This window comes from Taurulus bubalis (assembly GCF_910589615.1).
Source record: "Taurulus bubalis genome assembly, chromosome: 14".
NCBI lineage: Eukaryota > Metazoa > Chordata > Actinopteri > Perciformes > Cottidae > Taurulus > Taurulus bubalis.
This window is the reverse complement of record NC_136602.1, coordinates 1,104,128-1,118,958: the sequence shown is the minus strand read 5'-3', so window position 1 is coordinate 1,118,958 and position 14,831 is coordinate 1,104,128. Positions and strand designations below refer to the sequence as shown.

General features: G+C 44.4%; 1 protein-coding gene across 1 annotated transcript in view; it reads left to right on the top strand.

Moving 5' to 3' along the window:
- LOC306746941 (protein NLRC3-like) overlaps positions 1-11,034 on the top strand; it is a 12,542-nt gene extending 1,508 nt beyond the window's left edge. Inside the window, exons 3-10 of the mRNA XM_079229928.1 lie at positions 128-234; positions 328-406; positions 560-788; positions 948-2,748; positions 2,846-3,019; positions 3,143-3,316; positions 9,322-9,368; positions 9,523-11,034. Coding sequence (XP_079086054.1) covers positions 167-234; positions 328-406; positions 560-788; positions 948-2,748; positions 2,846-3,019; positions 3,143-3,316; positions 9,322-9,368; positions 9,523-10,088 — 3,138 coding nt within the window. The 5' untranslated portion in view covers positions 128-166 and the 3' untranslated portion in view covers positions 10,089-11,034. The remainder of the gene's footprint in view (positions 1-127; positions 235-327; positions 407-559; positions 789-947; positions 2,749-2,845; positions 3,020-3,142; positions 3,317-9,321; positions 9,369-9,522) is intronic.
- The last annotated feature ends 3,797 nt before the right edge of the window (positions 11,035-14,831 follow it).

The following is a 14,831-nucleotide window of genomic DNA, read 5'->3' as shown; positions in this document are numbered from 1 at the left end:
TACAAGTTGTAATGAAAATAATATCACTTTTACTGTCGAATAAAACCAGTAGAAGCAGAAAAATAAATCTTGTTTGTTCAGAAAACCTTTATGTTCAGTAATTCTCAGTGTTTCTATCAGTTCACAGCAGCAGAAAGAAAAGTCTCCTGAACCCAGCTGTTTGTCCATGAAGAGTGATTGGTCTAAAGACTTTGAGATTACCTTCAAAGATGGACGCCGTTCTTATGACCCAGAGTAAGTTCTTAAAACAGTTCTTTAATATCATGAGCAATAAACAGTCTGTGGAGCAAACACAATGTGAGCTGATTGTTCATGACTCCTCCACAGAGAGGACCAGGAGAGCTCAGAGGTTCCCAGAGGTCCGTCTGCCCAGCAGCATCAAACACACCTGGACTCCATATTTATGGTCTGTACATGTACAACTACTTTTACATCTATTGTGTTCACAACCATCTCCATGCTGCACTCTTTAGACCAGTGGGTTGTCAGTCTGTCCAACATGGATCTGATGTTTGCTTCCATGGTTTTAGTTTGTCATTCATATCATATTCTGTTCCAGCTGCTGGAGGAGAACATCCTCACTTTTGTGAAGGACGAGCTGAAGAAGATCCAGAAGGTTGTGAGCTCAGATTACCCAGAATGCTTAGAGAGTCAGAGGGAGGATGAGGAGGTGTTGGACGGTGAGGATGAAGAGCAGAGGAGGAGGAGCAGAGAAGCCTTTCAGAAGATCTCACTGCACTTCCTGAGGAGCATGAAGCAGGAGGAGCTGGCTGACTGTCTGCAGAGCAGTAAGAGGATTTCTCTAAAGATTTAACATGCTGGATAAATGGGACGTTTACTAATGTCTCAAGAGACCAGAATATATTCATAGACTCATTCTTTGAGGAAATGACATGTTGAAATCTATTCTTTGACTCATTGATCTTCTTTGTTGTGTGTTCATTCAGGACTTCTTGCTGCAGTTTGTCAGCGTGAACTCAAATCTAACCTGAAGAAGAAGTTCCAGTGTGTGTTTGAGGGGATCGCTAAAGCAGGAAACCCAACCCTTCTGAACCAGATCTACACAGAGCTCTACATCACAGAGGGAGGGACTGCAGAGGTCAATGATGAACATGAGGTCAGGCAGATTGAAACAGCATCCAGGAAACCACACAGACCAGAAACCACCATCAGACAAGAAGACCTCTTTAAAGCCTCACCTGGAGGAGAGGAACCAATCAGAACAGTGATGACAAAGGGAGTGGCTGGCATCGGGAAAACAGTCTTAACACAGAAGTTCACTCTGGACTGGGCTGAAGACAAAGCCAACCAGGACCTCCAGTTCACGTTTCCATTCACGTTCAGAGAGCTGAATGTGCTGAAAGAGAAGAAGTTCAGCTTGGTGGAACTTGTTCATCACTTCTTCACTGAAACCAAAGAAGCAGGAATCTGCAGGTTTGAAGAGTTCCCGGTTGTGTTCATCTTTGACGGTCTGGATGAGTGTCGACTTCCTCTGGACTTCCACAACAATGAGGTCCTGACTGATGTCACAGAGTCCACCTCAGTGGATGTGCTGCTGACAAACCTCATCAGGGGGAAACTGCTTCCCTCTGCTCGCCTCTGGATAACCACACGACCTGCAGCAGCCAATCAGATCCCTCCTGACTGTGTTGGCTTGGTGACAGAGGTCAGAGGGTTCACTGACCCACAGAAGGAGGACTACTTCAGGAAGAGGTTCAGTGATGAGGAGCAGGCCAGCAGGATCATCCCCCACATCAAGACCTCACGAAGCCTCCACATCATGTGCCACATCCCAGTCTTCTGCTGGATCACTGCTACAGTTCTGGAGGACGTATTGAAGACCACAGAGGGAGGACAGCTGCCCAAGACCCTGACTGAGATGTACATCCACTTCCTGGTGGTTCAGTCCAAAGTGAAGAAGGTCAAGTATGATGGAGGAGCTGAGACAGATCCACACTGGAGTCCAGAGAACAGGAAGATGACTAAGTCTCTGGGAAAACTGGCTTTTGATCAGCTGCAGAAAGGGAACCTGATCTTCTATGAATCCGACCTGACAAAGTGTGGCATCGATATCAGAGCAGCCACAGTGTACTCAGGAGTGTTCACACAGATCTTTAGAGAGGAGAGAGGACTGTACCAGGACAAGGTGTTCTGCTTCGTCCATCTGAGTGTTCAGGAGTTTCTGGCTGCTCTTCATGTCCATCTGACCTTCATCAACTCTGGTGTCAACCTGCTGGCAGAAAAACAACTAAAGTATAGGCCTAAACTATTGAAAGTGAAACCTAAACCAAGACATCTCTACCAGAGTGCTGTGGACAAGGCCTTACAGAGTCCCAATGGACACCTGGACTTGTTCCTCCGCTTCCTCCTGGGTCTTTCACTGGAGACCAATCAGACTCTCCTACGAGGTCTGCTGACACAGACAGGAAGTAGCTCACGGACCAATCAGGAAACAGTCCAGTACATCAAGAAGAAGATCAGTGAGGATGTGTCTCCAGAGAAAAGCATCAATCTGTTCCACTGTCTGAATGAACTGAATGATGGTTCTCTAGTGGAGGAGATCCAACAGTCCCTGACTTCAGGACGTCTCTCCACAGATGAACTGTCTCCTGCTCAGTGGTCAGCTCTGGTCTTCATCTTACTGTCATCAGGAAAAGATCTGGAGGTGTTTGACCTGAAGAAATACTCTGCTTCAGAGGAGGCTCTTCTGAGGCTGCTGCCAGTGGTCAAAGCCTCCAACAAAGCTCTGTAAGTACAGAGAGAGTTAGATTCATAGATCATAACTTAAATACACTGCTATCTTTTACACTTATTGCTTATTTTTTCTTCCTCCTTGTCTCTTCAGACTGAGTGACTGTAACCTCTCAGAGAGAAGCTGTGAAGCTCTGTCCTCAGTCCTCAGCTCCCAGTCCTCTAGTCTGAGAGAGCTGGACCTGAGTAACAACAACCTGCAGGATTCAGGAGTGAAGCTGCTGTCTGCTGGACTGGAGAGTCCTCACTGGAAACTGGAGACTCTCAGGTCAGGATTCATCAACAGGTTCAATTAATGGACTCTTAAATCCTGATGTACATGCATGGATAAACTCTTATCCTCCTTCAGATTGTCTTAAGATGTGACGTGTGTTGTTTTGTGTGTTTGCAGGCTGTCAGGCTGTAACCTCACAGAGGAAGGATGTGCTTCTCTGGCCTCAGCTCTGAGCTCCAACCCCTCCCATCTGAGAGAGCTGGACCTGAGCTACAATCATCCAGGAGACTCAGGAGTGAAGCTGCTGTCTGATGGACTGGAGGATCCACACTGGAGACTGGAGACTCTCAGGTATGAAGAGGCTGCAGCCACAGACCATCAGTCTGATAGAGGAGGTAGAGCTGGAAACCTGTTCTCTGTCACACTGTCAGCCTGGTTAATACGACCCTGACACACCAAGCTGACCTCAAACTACCAGAGACTCATCTAACTGTTTGAGTCCCACATCAGACGATCAATACAGACAGAAGTAGTCAGGGAACAGTAGTCAGGATGAAGCTGTTGTGTTTCTGGAGCGTTGTCTTGTCTCAACATCAGAAAGTAGGACAGTGGTGTATCCTGACACGTTGATGGGCATCATGGTGGGTTGCAGTGGTGTATAAAGTACCCAAAAGCCATACTTGAGTCATTTTCCAGTAAGGTATCTTTAATTTTTACTCAAGTGAAAGTCATCTATTAGAATACTACTTGAGTACAAGTCTTAAAGTATCTGATATTTACTGTACTTAAGTATCAAAAGTATTTTTCAAATATTAAATGTACTTAAACCTCCTGTTATGTTTGTGTCTTAGGCACAGCAATGATGTTCCCGGGTCAATGTGACTTGAATCATCCAAAACTTATCAGAAACTAAAAAATCCTAATAATTATAGTTTGTACCTCATCACCAACACCATTACTAACAATTCAATCAGTTTTTAGTAGAATTGAGTTATTCACCCCTCCATAGATCAGAGTTCAATTAGGCTGACTCACTCGTTTGAATGAAAAATACATGTTCAAACAATTCTTTTCGGTACATTGGAAAAACCTAGATATAAATTGCATTAGTCTACCATAACATGTATTTTGAAACTTTCTTGTTGTCATGGAGTGATGTAGATAAATAAAGATGAGACACCTCTGCTGTTCAGGGTCATATTGACCTGCTCACTCAAAATCAAGTTAAGTGAGTCATAATGATTTATATTGAAAGTAAACTTTATTTATGTTTATTTCTAGTGTTAAGAAATCTGAATTGACCTCAAGACGGTCTTCATCTTCAGACACGTCCTCCTCTATTTCACTGTGGTGATCAAGGATGTGCTCCAGGGCCTCATCCTTTTATTCCTGTTGCTCATGTTGCCCTACAGGAAGCTGCTGAGTTGTATGTATCTGCAGAGTAAAGTTGGTAGAACTCCTCAGCAACACTTTGTATGTTTCACCTCCCCTGATAAGCGTGGGCGGAGCTTTCCCGTCAAAATAGTATCTGTGTTTCTCACACAGGTAGGTAAATGGTCCCGTACAGCGCTTTTCTAGTCTTCCGACCACTCAAAGCGCTTTGACACTACATGACATCATTCACCCACTGATGATAGGAGCACCATCAGATTGTCAACCATTCATACACGGGAGCAATTTAGGATTAAGTGTCTTGCTCAAGGACACATCAACATGGGCTGGTGGAGCCAGGGATCGAACCACCGATCCTCTGATTGAAAGCCGACCCTGCTCACCACTGAGCCACAGTCGCCTCCACGACTAGGTAGTGAGAAAGAGAGTGTGCGTCTGAGATTCTGATGAAATAGGGTGTGTGTCACTCTGTCAGTCTATTATAAATCCTATAGTACCATATATACTAGAGACATGAAAGAAACCCTTACTTTAGTGTTCCTGGTCCAATGAGGTGTACTTAGGGGAAAGTGAGAAGATAAGCATTGTTTAGTCTGGAAGGTTTTGGTTCACTTGGGGGGATGGGCACATGAAGCAGGATAGAGATGGTACCCATAACAAACGTGTGTGTGTGTGTGTGTGTGTGGGTGTGTGAGAGAGAGAGAGAGAGAGAGAAAGAGAGAGATAGAGAGAGAGACTTTTGACTTTTACAAAACCTTCCTCCAAAAGTCGTTCCTATGACGACAAAAGAACTAAACCAAGAAGTAAACAATAAGGCTTCATATGAAACCATGAAGCACGGCCTCCTCATGTCCGTCTGTCCCGCGCTGCACAGCGTGTCGTCCAGCGCTGACGGTCCGCTCTGCTCTGCTCCAGAACCCCCTGGGACGTCCCACAGCAGGCAGGCAGCTCGGTACCGTGTAGGCCGGCCCTCCTCTCCTCTGCCGGTCTCTGCAGCGTCCTCCTCCTCCTCCTCCTCCTCCTCCTCCCTCCGTCTCTTGGTCCTCCAGGTCCTCCGCCGGCTGGACTCCAGCTCTCCTCCTGGCCCCGCTCACTTCCTGGTCCCACAGATCCTCCTCATGACCTCACTCTCCTCTACAGCTCGTCGAGGATCCTCACTATGAGCTTCTTCACTCTGAAGCGCTCCAGCGTAGTGAAGCCTTCACTCCCTTGCTTGCGGAGGATATTCTTAGCAGATTCTCCCAACCCGTCCTTATCAGAGAAGTAGTCCTCTAGCTTTATCTTCCTCATTCCCTTCGTGTCTTTGAAAAACGTTCTACTCCGTTCCAGACCGTATTCCTTCATGCCCTCATCCTCGGAGCCAGAGGTGAGATGACTGTCAGAGAACTCACTGGACTCGCCCTCCTCTCTGTCTCCTCCGTCATCCCCGGGGTCCCCTGGTCCCTTCTTGGCCTGCGAGCTCCCAGCGCCGCCCACTCTTCCTCTTGAGCTGACGGGCTTTAAACCCTTCCTCCTCTTCCTCCAAGTCAGCCTCGTTTCCTTCCTCTACACTCACCACCTGCCTACTACTGGCCTTCACCTGTCCTCCAGCAGTCGCCTGCTTGTCCTGCCCATCACCCACCTCCTCCTGCTGGACCCCGTCCACTAGCAGGACCCCTGCTTATAGCCTCCACTTTGACTGCCGGGTCATCATCTCTGTAATATCAACCTGCAGGGGGGTTACAAATACATGATATTTGTTTTGTTTGTTTTTTATGTTGATTACACCAACTAAGGAAAGCAGAAGCAGTTTCATACAGAAAAAGTATGGAAGTTCTGGATTAAAACCCAAGGCAGATTATCTTGAGATCACCAAAAAAGCTCTGAACCTGCTTCCACTTCAACATCCTGTCTTTGTGAAGCGGGTTTTAAGTTAAGGAGTAGACTGGACTAAAAGTTAAGGAGTAGACTGGACTAAAAGTTAAGGAGTAGACTGGACTAAAGGTTTAAGTTAAGGAGTAGACTGGACTAAAAGTTAAGGAGTAGACTGGACTAAAAGTTAAGGAGTAGACTGGACTAAAAGTTAAGGAGTAGACTGGACTAAAGGTTTAAGTTAAGGAGTAGACTGGACTAAAGGTTTAAGTTAAGGAGTAGACTGGACTAAAGGTTAAGGAGTAGACTGGACTAAAGGTTTAAGTTAAGGAGTAGACTGGACTAAAAGTTAAGGAGTAGACTGGACTAAAGGTTTAAGTTAAGGAGTAGACTGGACTAAAAGTTAAGGAGTAGACTGGACTAAAGGTTTAAGTTAAGGAGTAGACTGGACTAAAAGTTAAGGAGTAGACTGGACTAAACATTTTTTTAAACCTTACCTTAAAGATGTATGTTAAAGACCAGCCATTTATTAACTTTATACAGAAGCAATCAGTGCTTTTGATGTTTTCCAGTTCAGTTGTTCTTCCTCAGTGAGAAAAGTCCAGTCTGTGTTGCTTGAACAAGAGCATGAAGTCTGGTTGAATGAGGTGGAGATGAAGGACAGCTGACAGGTATCAGAGAGAGGATCTGATCTGTTGACCTTCATCACTAGAATGTTTGTTCTCATGTAGGTAGATCCAAAGAGAACCAACATCTTCTGAGCATCTTTCCTCATGTGAGGAACGTTCTCCTCTTTGAGAGAAGAGTAAAGATCCAGAAAGTCCCCGATGTGTTTTCTTCTAAAGATTGATTTGATTTTGTAGCGAGTAACGGAGGTTTCAGGGAAATGTATCGGAGTCAAAGTAAAAGTATCAGTTTTCTTTGCAAAATGTAGTGAAGTAAAAGTCAACAGAAATATGAATAGTAAAGTACAGATATCCAAAGAAATGATTTAAGTACAGTAACAAAGTATTTCTACTTTGTTTCTGTACATCATGGTGGGTCGACATGCATCAACGTCGTCACGCTGCAGTTTGTGGGCTCATGTGAAACTATAGTTTTATGTTTTAATGCTCGTCATCTGCCTCCAGTGTGTGTTTCCCTTTAGTCCAGACATTACTGTGAAAAGACAAAGAAACAATCTGTTTAAACCTTCTTGATAAATCATCACAATAGGAATGAGTTGCTGTTTAAAGGAGTTCAGCTCCACCTGGTTTTGGTTTGTTTTGCACTGAGAGACAGTTCTCTGGCTGATAGAGTGGACTTGTTGAAGCTACAGGTGACAGTCGGCCACAGACGCTCAGCTGGTGAACATAGTGGAGCATTTAGCACAGGGGTGGGCAAACTTTTTGGCTCAGGGGCCACATTGAATTAAAACATTTGACAGACGGGCCGGGCCAGAATCAGATGGATGGAGAGTGTTTGTGTGAACCTGTCACGGGAGGACAATGTTTAGGACCCAAATGCAGACCACATGAGTATGAGTATCTGGTAAAACAGATCACTGGAGCCAAAGGGAAGGTGGGGAGCCTGTGGTCCGCCACAGGGGGTGCTGGGCGGTGGGAGAATATAACGTACATGACTCAGCTTTTTTGTTCAACTCGCTGGTTAAATCTTCATCCATTTGTTCTACACGCCGAGTCACTGTTCTGCCTGATAAACTCCATTTTTCAAATTAGTTTTTGCTCTCTGGACATAAGAGACCTGCTGTTTCTACCATACATTCTTTCAAAAACTCTCCTTCATGGAAAGGCTTGCTGGCTTTTGCTAATTTAAATGCTAGCAAAAAACTTGCCTTGGTGCTTGATTCTTGTGTAGCAGTTTGGCGGAGAAAAATATTTTGCTGACTTTAAATTGGCTGCCAACCTCTTAGCAGTAGCCGCCCGTTCTGTCGTTGACTGTTGGCTAGCATAGCTAGCATGCTTGGCGGAAAAGTGAAACTAATATTGTATTCTTTGAATACTGCAATGGTTTCTTGGCAAATAAGACATACTGCCTCTGATCGTACTTCGGTGAAAACATACTGAGCAGTCCACTCATTAAAGACTCTGCCCTCACTGTGGACTTGTCTCTTCTTGGGTCCACTCATTGTGACAGAAGGGATCACTGCAGGAGGCTGGCAGACAGAACCCTATATGTCACGTGACATGAGCGCGCAGGGTGGAGTGTGGTTAGTTATGTTAGTTATACTGAGGAAAAACACTCTGCATGCAGCTGTCAGTTCATTTTACAACTCTAAAACTGTTGGAGTACAAACCTTGTCTCCGGCGACAGAAAGTGATTCATATTACCGTAATGCTTCTAAACTTAACGCTTTACGACATAATTAAAAAGGATTCTGACCGCTAAGAAGTGGAGCTTTTCAGTGTTTTGCGGTATATTACGGTAATATAAAATAAAAGTGTGGCCTTGTCTGTGGGATCAGTGGGGGAGGGGTGGGATGGACCAGCAGCACAGCAAGTGTTGTGTGTCGCTCTCGTCCAGCAGAACTCGGCAGGCAGCGGTCCGCACGGCGCTACAGACTGCTGGAACGCCTCTCTGCTCCCGACTTGATTTTCCCAAAGCACGATGACCACAACAGACCAGCGCTGATGTTTCTTCATGCTTATTCACTGCACAGCCTCTTTTAGGCTTTTGGTGTGTTCTTCTGCAGCAGAGCCGTGTGCGCAGCAGAAGGCCTTACAGCGGTCTTTCTGCTGCAGAAGAACACACCAGAAGCCTCAAAGAGGCTGTGCAGTAAATAATCATTATGTTATAATAATTATAATACTCGGCGGGCCGGATTAAAATGGGCCGTAGTTTGCCCACCTCTGATTTAGCAGCTAAAGAGACAGATGCTTCCCTCAGGAGGTGGAGACCAAACACAGAGCTAAGAGAGAGAATAGTGGACTTCCATTCATCAGGTGACACAAACACAAAGAGTCCTGATGAGTCATCATGTTGATCTGCTGGAAGTAACAGAATATGAGCTGATGAATAATAAGTGGTCCATGTGAACATGAATAGCAAAGCTCTGTGATGAGAGTGATGTCATGTTCATGTGTTCATGCTGCTCTGACTCCTCCTCCTTTCAGGGTGGAGCCTGCTGGAGTCCGATGGGTCAGACCAGGTCTGAGGAAGTGTAAGTGTGCTGTGAGTTTGATTCATGAAAACATTCAACCATCTTCAGACTGTGACATCACTCATTCACATCTCTGATGTCATCAAAGTGTCACTAGATGAACAGATGATAGATTAATAACTGCAGCTGTATTGTGTCTTGTTCTCTCCATCAGATTCCTGTGAACTCACACTCGACACAAACACAGTGAGCAGGAAACTCAAACTGTCTGACAACAACAGGAAGGTGACACGTGTGGAGGAGAATCAGTCATATCCTGATCATCCAGACAGGTTTGACTCATGGGAGCAGCTGCTGTGTAGAACTGGTCTGACTGGTCGCTGTTACTGGGAGGTCGAGTGGAGAGGAGGAGTTTCTATATCAGTGAGTTACAGAGGAATCAGAAGGAGAGGAATCAGTAGAGACTGTTTGTTTGGATGGAATGATCAGTCCTGGAGTCTGGAGTGTTATGATGGTGATTACTATGTCTGTCACAATAAGATGAGAACACACATCTCCTCCTCCTCCTCCTCCTCTGGTAGAGTAGCAGTGTATGTGGACTGTCCTGCTGGCTCTCTGTCCTTCTACAGAGTCTCCTCTGACACACTGATCCACCTCCACACCTTCAGCACCACATTCACTGAACCTCTTTATCCTGGGTTTGGGTTTGGGTTTGGGTTCAGGTCTGGGTTCTGGTTCTGGTCTGGTTCCTCAGTGTCTCTGTGTTCTCTGGAGGATTGAGAGTCTCCTCCTGGTAGAGAAACCTTCTCTCTGCTGTCCAGGTAGTTCAGCCTGTACAGGATCACCCAGCTGATGTTAGTTAGCAGCAACCTGATCTCTCAGTGGTTGTAAACAGGTGCAGCAGGTGAGGGGTACCTGAGCTGGTCTGGACTCAGGGGGGTTGAGAGCTCTCTGGACTTGTGGTGTTGCAGATGGAGGTCTGAGAGCTGAGCGAGGTCCATGTAATGACCTGAAATGATCTGTTGTCTGAGAGAAGCTGTGGAACATGTTTTACTTTGTGTATAAAACTCAACTTTGTTGTCTTGAAACATTTGTTTGTGTGAAGAAAAACCTCCGAATGTCAAACGAGAGTCTTTCTGGATCAGATTCAGCTTCTGTGGAGAAATAATCACAACTTGTAAAGAGTTGTTTTGATTTGAACAAACTAAATTCATCATCTTTGATCGTCGAGGAACAAATGAACAAACTTTGATAAGTGACGTTGAGATCAAAATAAATCAAAGTTTTGGATGATTCTAGATCATAAACCACATAAACATCATGTCAAAGCTAAAATGTCCAAATCCATCACAACAGTGTATACATGAAGGATTTGTTAAGTCCAGCTTCATTATTCACGTTGTATTGTTCACTTTGACTTCCATTCATCACTGACTGTGTGCTAGTTTGGGGAAACTCATAGAAACAAGTCAAAAGAGACAAAAGAAGTTAGAACCAAACTACTGATCAAGAACCAACTCAATAAGTTAATATTGGTTTCTTACCCATTACTGAGCTCAGAGTCATTTGGAGTCTGTCATGATTTTACTTTTTATTCTTTGATTTTATTACTGATCATGTGTTCATTTAATGACGATAATGTTTCAGTCTGACGTCATCAGATCAAAGACTCAATAATCTGCATCTTTTCACTCAGAACTAAATAAATATTTAGTTTTCTGCTCAACTGTTTGTTCTTCTTTGTTTTTGAGTAAACTTTTAGTTTCCCTTCATTCTCCCTCCAGTGGTCAGAGTGAGTAACTGCAGCACTCATCAGAATCAGAATCAGCTTTAATGGCCATGTAAGTTTGCACATATATGGAATTTTATGTCTTTACCTGGTTATTAAACCACTTTACCTGGTTATTAAACCACTTTACCTGCTTATTAAACCACTTTACCTGCTTATTAAACCACTTCACCTGGTTATCAACCCCATCAGGTGGAGCGTTTTTTTGCTGCTTTTTCCAGAAATGAGGAAGTGAGAAAAAACTCAAACACTTCTAGATCATCAACCACAGGTCCGATCTAATAAATTTAAACGGCTAAAGTACTGTAAACCCTTGTGAGAAGAGAATTGATGGACTACATTACGTAATTCCGTAAACTCCTCAACATGACATGCGATTATAACGTTTCACTATTTAACTAATTTAGTACCCCTAACAACGGTGGATTTCGCTCAAAGTATCACGTCTTTAACCGTAGAGACTGTACAAATTCCAGTAGTTGGTATATCACCGAGAACAGACTGGATGATGAAGAGCAGAGGACAGACTGGATGATGAAGAGCAGAGGACAGACTGGATGATGAAGAGCAGAGGACAGACTGGATGATGAAGAGCAGAGGACAGACTGGATGATGAAGAGCAGAGGACAAACTGGATGATGAAGAGCAGAGGACAGACTGGATGATGACTGGATGATGAAGAGCAGAGGACAGACTGGATGATGAAGAGCAGAGGACAGACTGGATGATGAAGAGCAGAGGACAGACTGGATGATGAAGAGCAGAGGACAGACTGGATGATGAAGAGCAGAGGACAGACTGGATGATGAAGAGCAGAGGACAGACTGGATGATGAAGAGCAGAGGACAGACTGGATGATGAAGAGCAGAGGACAGACTGGATGATGAAGAGCAGAGGACAGACTGGATGATGAAGAGCAGAGGACAGACTGGATGATGAAGAGCAGAGGACAGACTGGATGATGAGGAGCAGAGGACAGACTGGATGATGAAGAGCAGAGGACAGACTGGATGATGAAGAGCAGAGGACAGACTGGATGATGAAGAGCAGAGGACAGACTGGATGATGAAGAGCAGAGGACAGACTGGATGATGAAGAGCAGAGGACAGACTGGATGATGAAGAGTAGAACAGGATCAGCAGCTCCAGAGGAAGGTTATATTTCCTGATCTGGATCAGGAAGTTCAGCCTCTGCTGGGCCTTTTTGCGGATGGAGTTGATGTTGGCGGTCCACTTCAGGTCCCGGGAGATTGTGGATCCCATACACAGTGTATGTTCATTGTAGGTCTGAACATTAATTTATTTGATAATGACGTCACAATCAGAATTTAAAAACATACAGACGGAACTAATCCATAGATAAAACAAACACATTTTGTCGGTTGAAGTCGGTCCTGTACTTATAAGCAGAACACAGAACGCAGTATAAATACCACACACTGCATAAATACTCAATGCAGAAGTTTTCTCTGATCAGCTGATCTGCATGTGACGCTTTAGATCAGGTCTAACCTTTTCACTGAGGGCCACAAACAGAAAAATATACGAAACAAATATCAAGATAATCTGCCAATGTATTAGTGTATACATATATAAAGCATACTTGACCTCATTATATATATATATATACACATATACATATATATATATATATATATATACATATATATATATATATATATGTATACATATATATATCTATGTATACGTATATGTATATATATATATGTATATATGTATATATACATATATATATATATATATATGTATATATACATATATATATGTATATATATATATGTACATATATATATACATATATATATGTACATATATATATGTATATATATATGTACATATATATATACATATATATATGTATATATATGTATATGTATATATGTATATATATGTATATATATATATATATATATATATATATATATATATATATATATATATATATATATATATATATATATATAGACTGCCTCACTGACATTAAATCATGGATGCAAACCAATTTTCTAAAACTCAACTGTGATACATCTGATCTGATCATCATAGGTCTCAAATCTCTCACCAAAACCAGTCACAACTTCTCCCTCACCATCGACAGCTTCACTCTGTCTCCTCCCCACACATCCGCAACCTCGGAGTCATGTTTGACAGCAACCTCTCCTTCCAACACCACGTCAAACAAATCACCCGAACTGCCTTCTTTCACTTCAAAAACATCGTCTCCGCCCATCACTCTCCTCATCTGCTGCCGAAACCCTGATCCACGCCTTCATCACCTCCAGAACAGATTACTGCAGTAGCATTCTTTATGGCACAACATCCAAAATCCTCAATGAACTCCAGTACATCCAGAACTCTGCTGGTCGCCTGCTCACCCGCTGCCGTGACCACATCACCCCTGTTCTCCAGAACCTCCACTGGCTCCCCGTCCCACAACGGATCCAATATGAAATCCTTCTCCTCACTCACAAAGCCCTCCATAATCAGGCCCCCTCCCCCCTCACCGACCTGCTCCACCACCACCCTCCATCCCGTCAGCTCCTCTGATGCCTCCTGTCCATCCCCATAGGACCAAGCACCAGACATGGGGTGACAGAGCCTTCTCTATAGCGCCCCCTCCCTCTGGAACTCTCACCCCAGACTGCACTCAAACCCACCTCTTCAGAACTGCTTTTAATGTTTGACTGTGTGCTCTTATTGTTTTTATCTGTTTTATTATTTATTATTATTATTATTATTTTTATTATTATTTATTGCATACATTTTAGGACATTGTAAATGTTGTCTAAAGTGACTTTGAGTACTAAGAAAAGCGCTATATAAATTAAATGCATTATTATATATATATATATATATATATATATATATATATATATATACACATACATATACACACACACACACACACACACACACACACACACACACATCCATCCATTATCAGCCGCTTATCCGGGGTCGGGTTGCGGTGGCAGCAGGTTCAGCAGGCCGACCCAGGCTTCCCTCTCACCCGCAACACTTTCCAGCTCATTCTGGGACCCCGAGGCGTTCCAAGGCCAGCCGGGAGATATAATCCCTCCAGCGTGTCCTCGGTCTTCCCCGGGGTCTCCTACCAGTTGGACGTGCCTGGAAAACCTCTAATGGGAGGCGTCCAGGAGGCATCCTGACTAGATGCTGAACCACCTCAGCTGACTCCTTTCGACACGAAGGAGCAGCGACTCGACTCCAAGCTCCTCCTGATGTCCGAGCTCCTTACCCTATCTCTAAGGCTGAGCCCGGCCACCCTGCGGAGGAAGCTCATTTCGGCCGCTTGTATCCGAGATCTCGTTCTTTTGGTCACGACCCAGAGTTCGTGACCATAGGTGAGGGTTGGAACATAGACCGACCAGTAAATGGAGAGCTTCGCCTTCCGGCTCAGCTCCTCTTCACCAGGACGGACCGGTACAGCGCCTGTTTTACTGCTGCAGCCGCACCGATCCGTCTGTCGATCTCCCGCTCCACCTTACCCTCACTCGTGAACAAGACCCCGAGATACTTGAACTCCTTCGCTTGGGGTAGGCAGTTTGTCCCCACCTGGAGGGAGCAATTCGCCGGTTTCCGGCAGAGCACCATGGCCTCAGATTTGGAGGCGCTAACTCTCATCCCTGCTGCTTCACACGCGGCTGCAAAACGCCCCAGTGAATGCTGGAGGTCACAGTCTGAGGAGGCAAACAG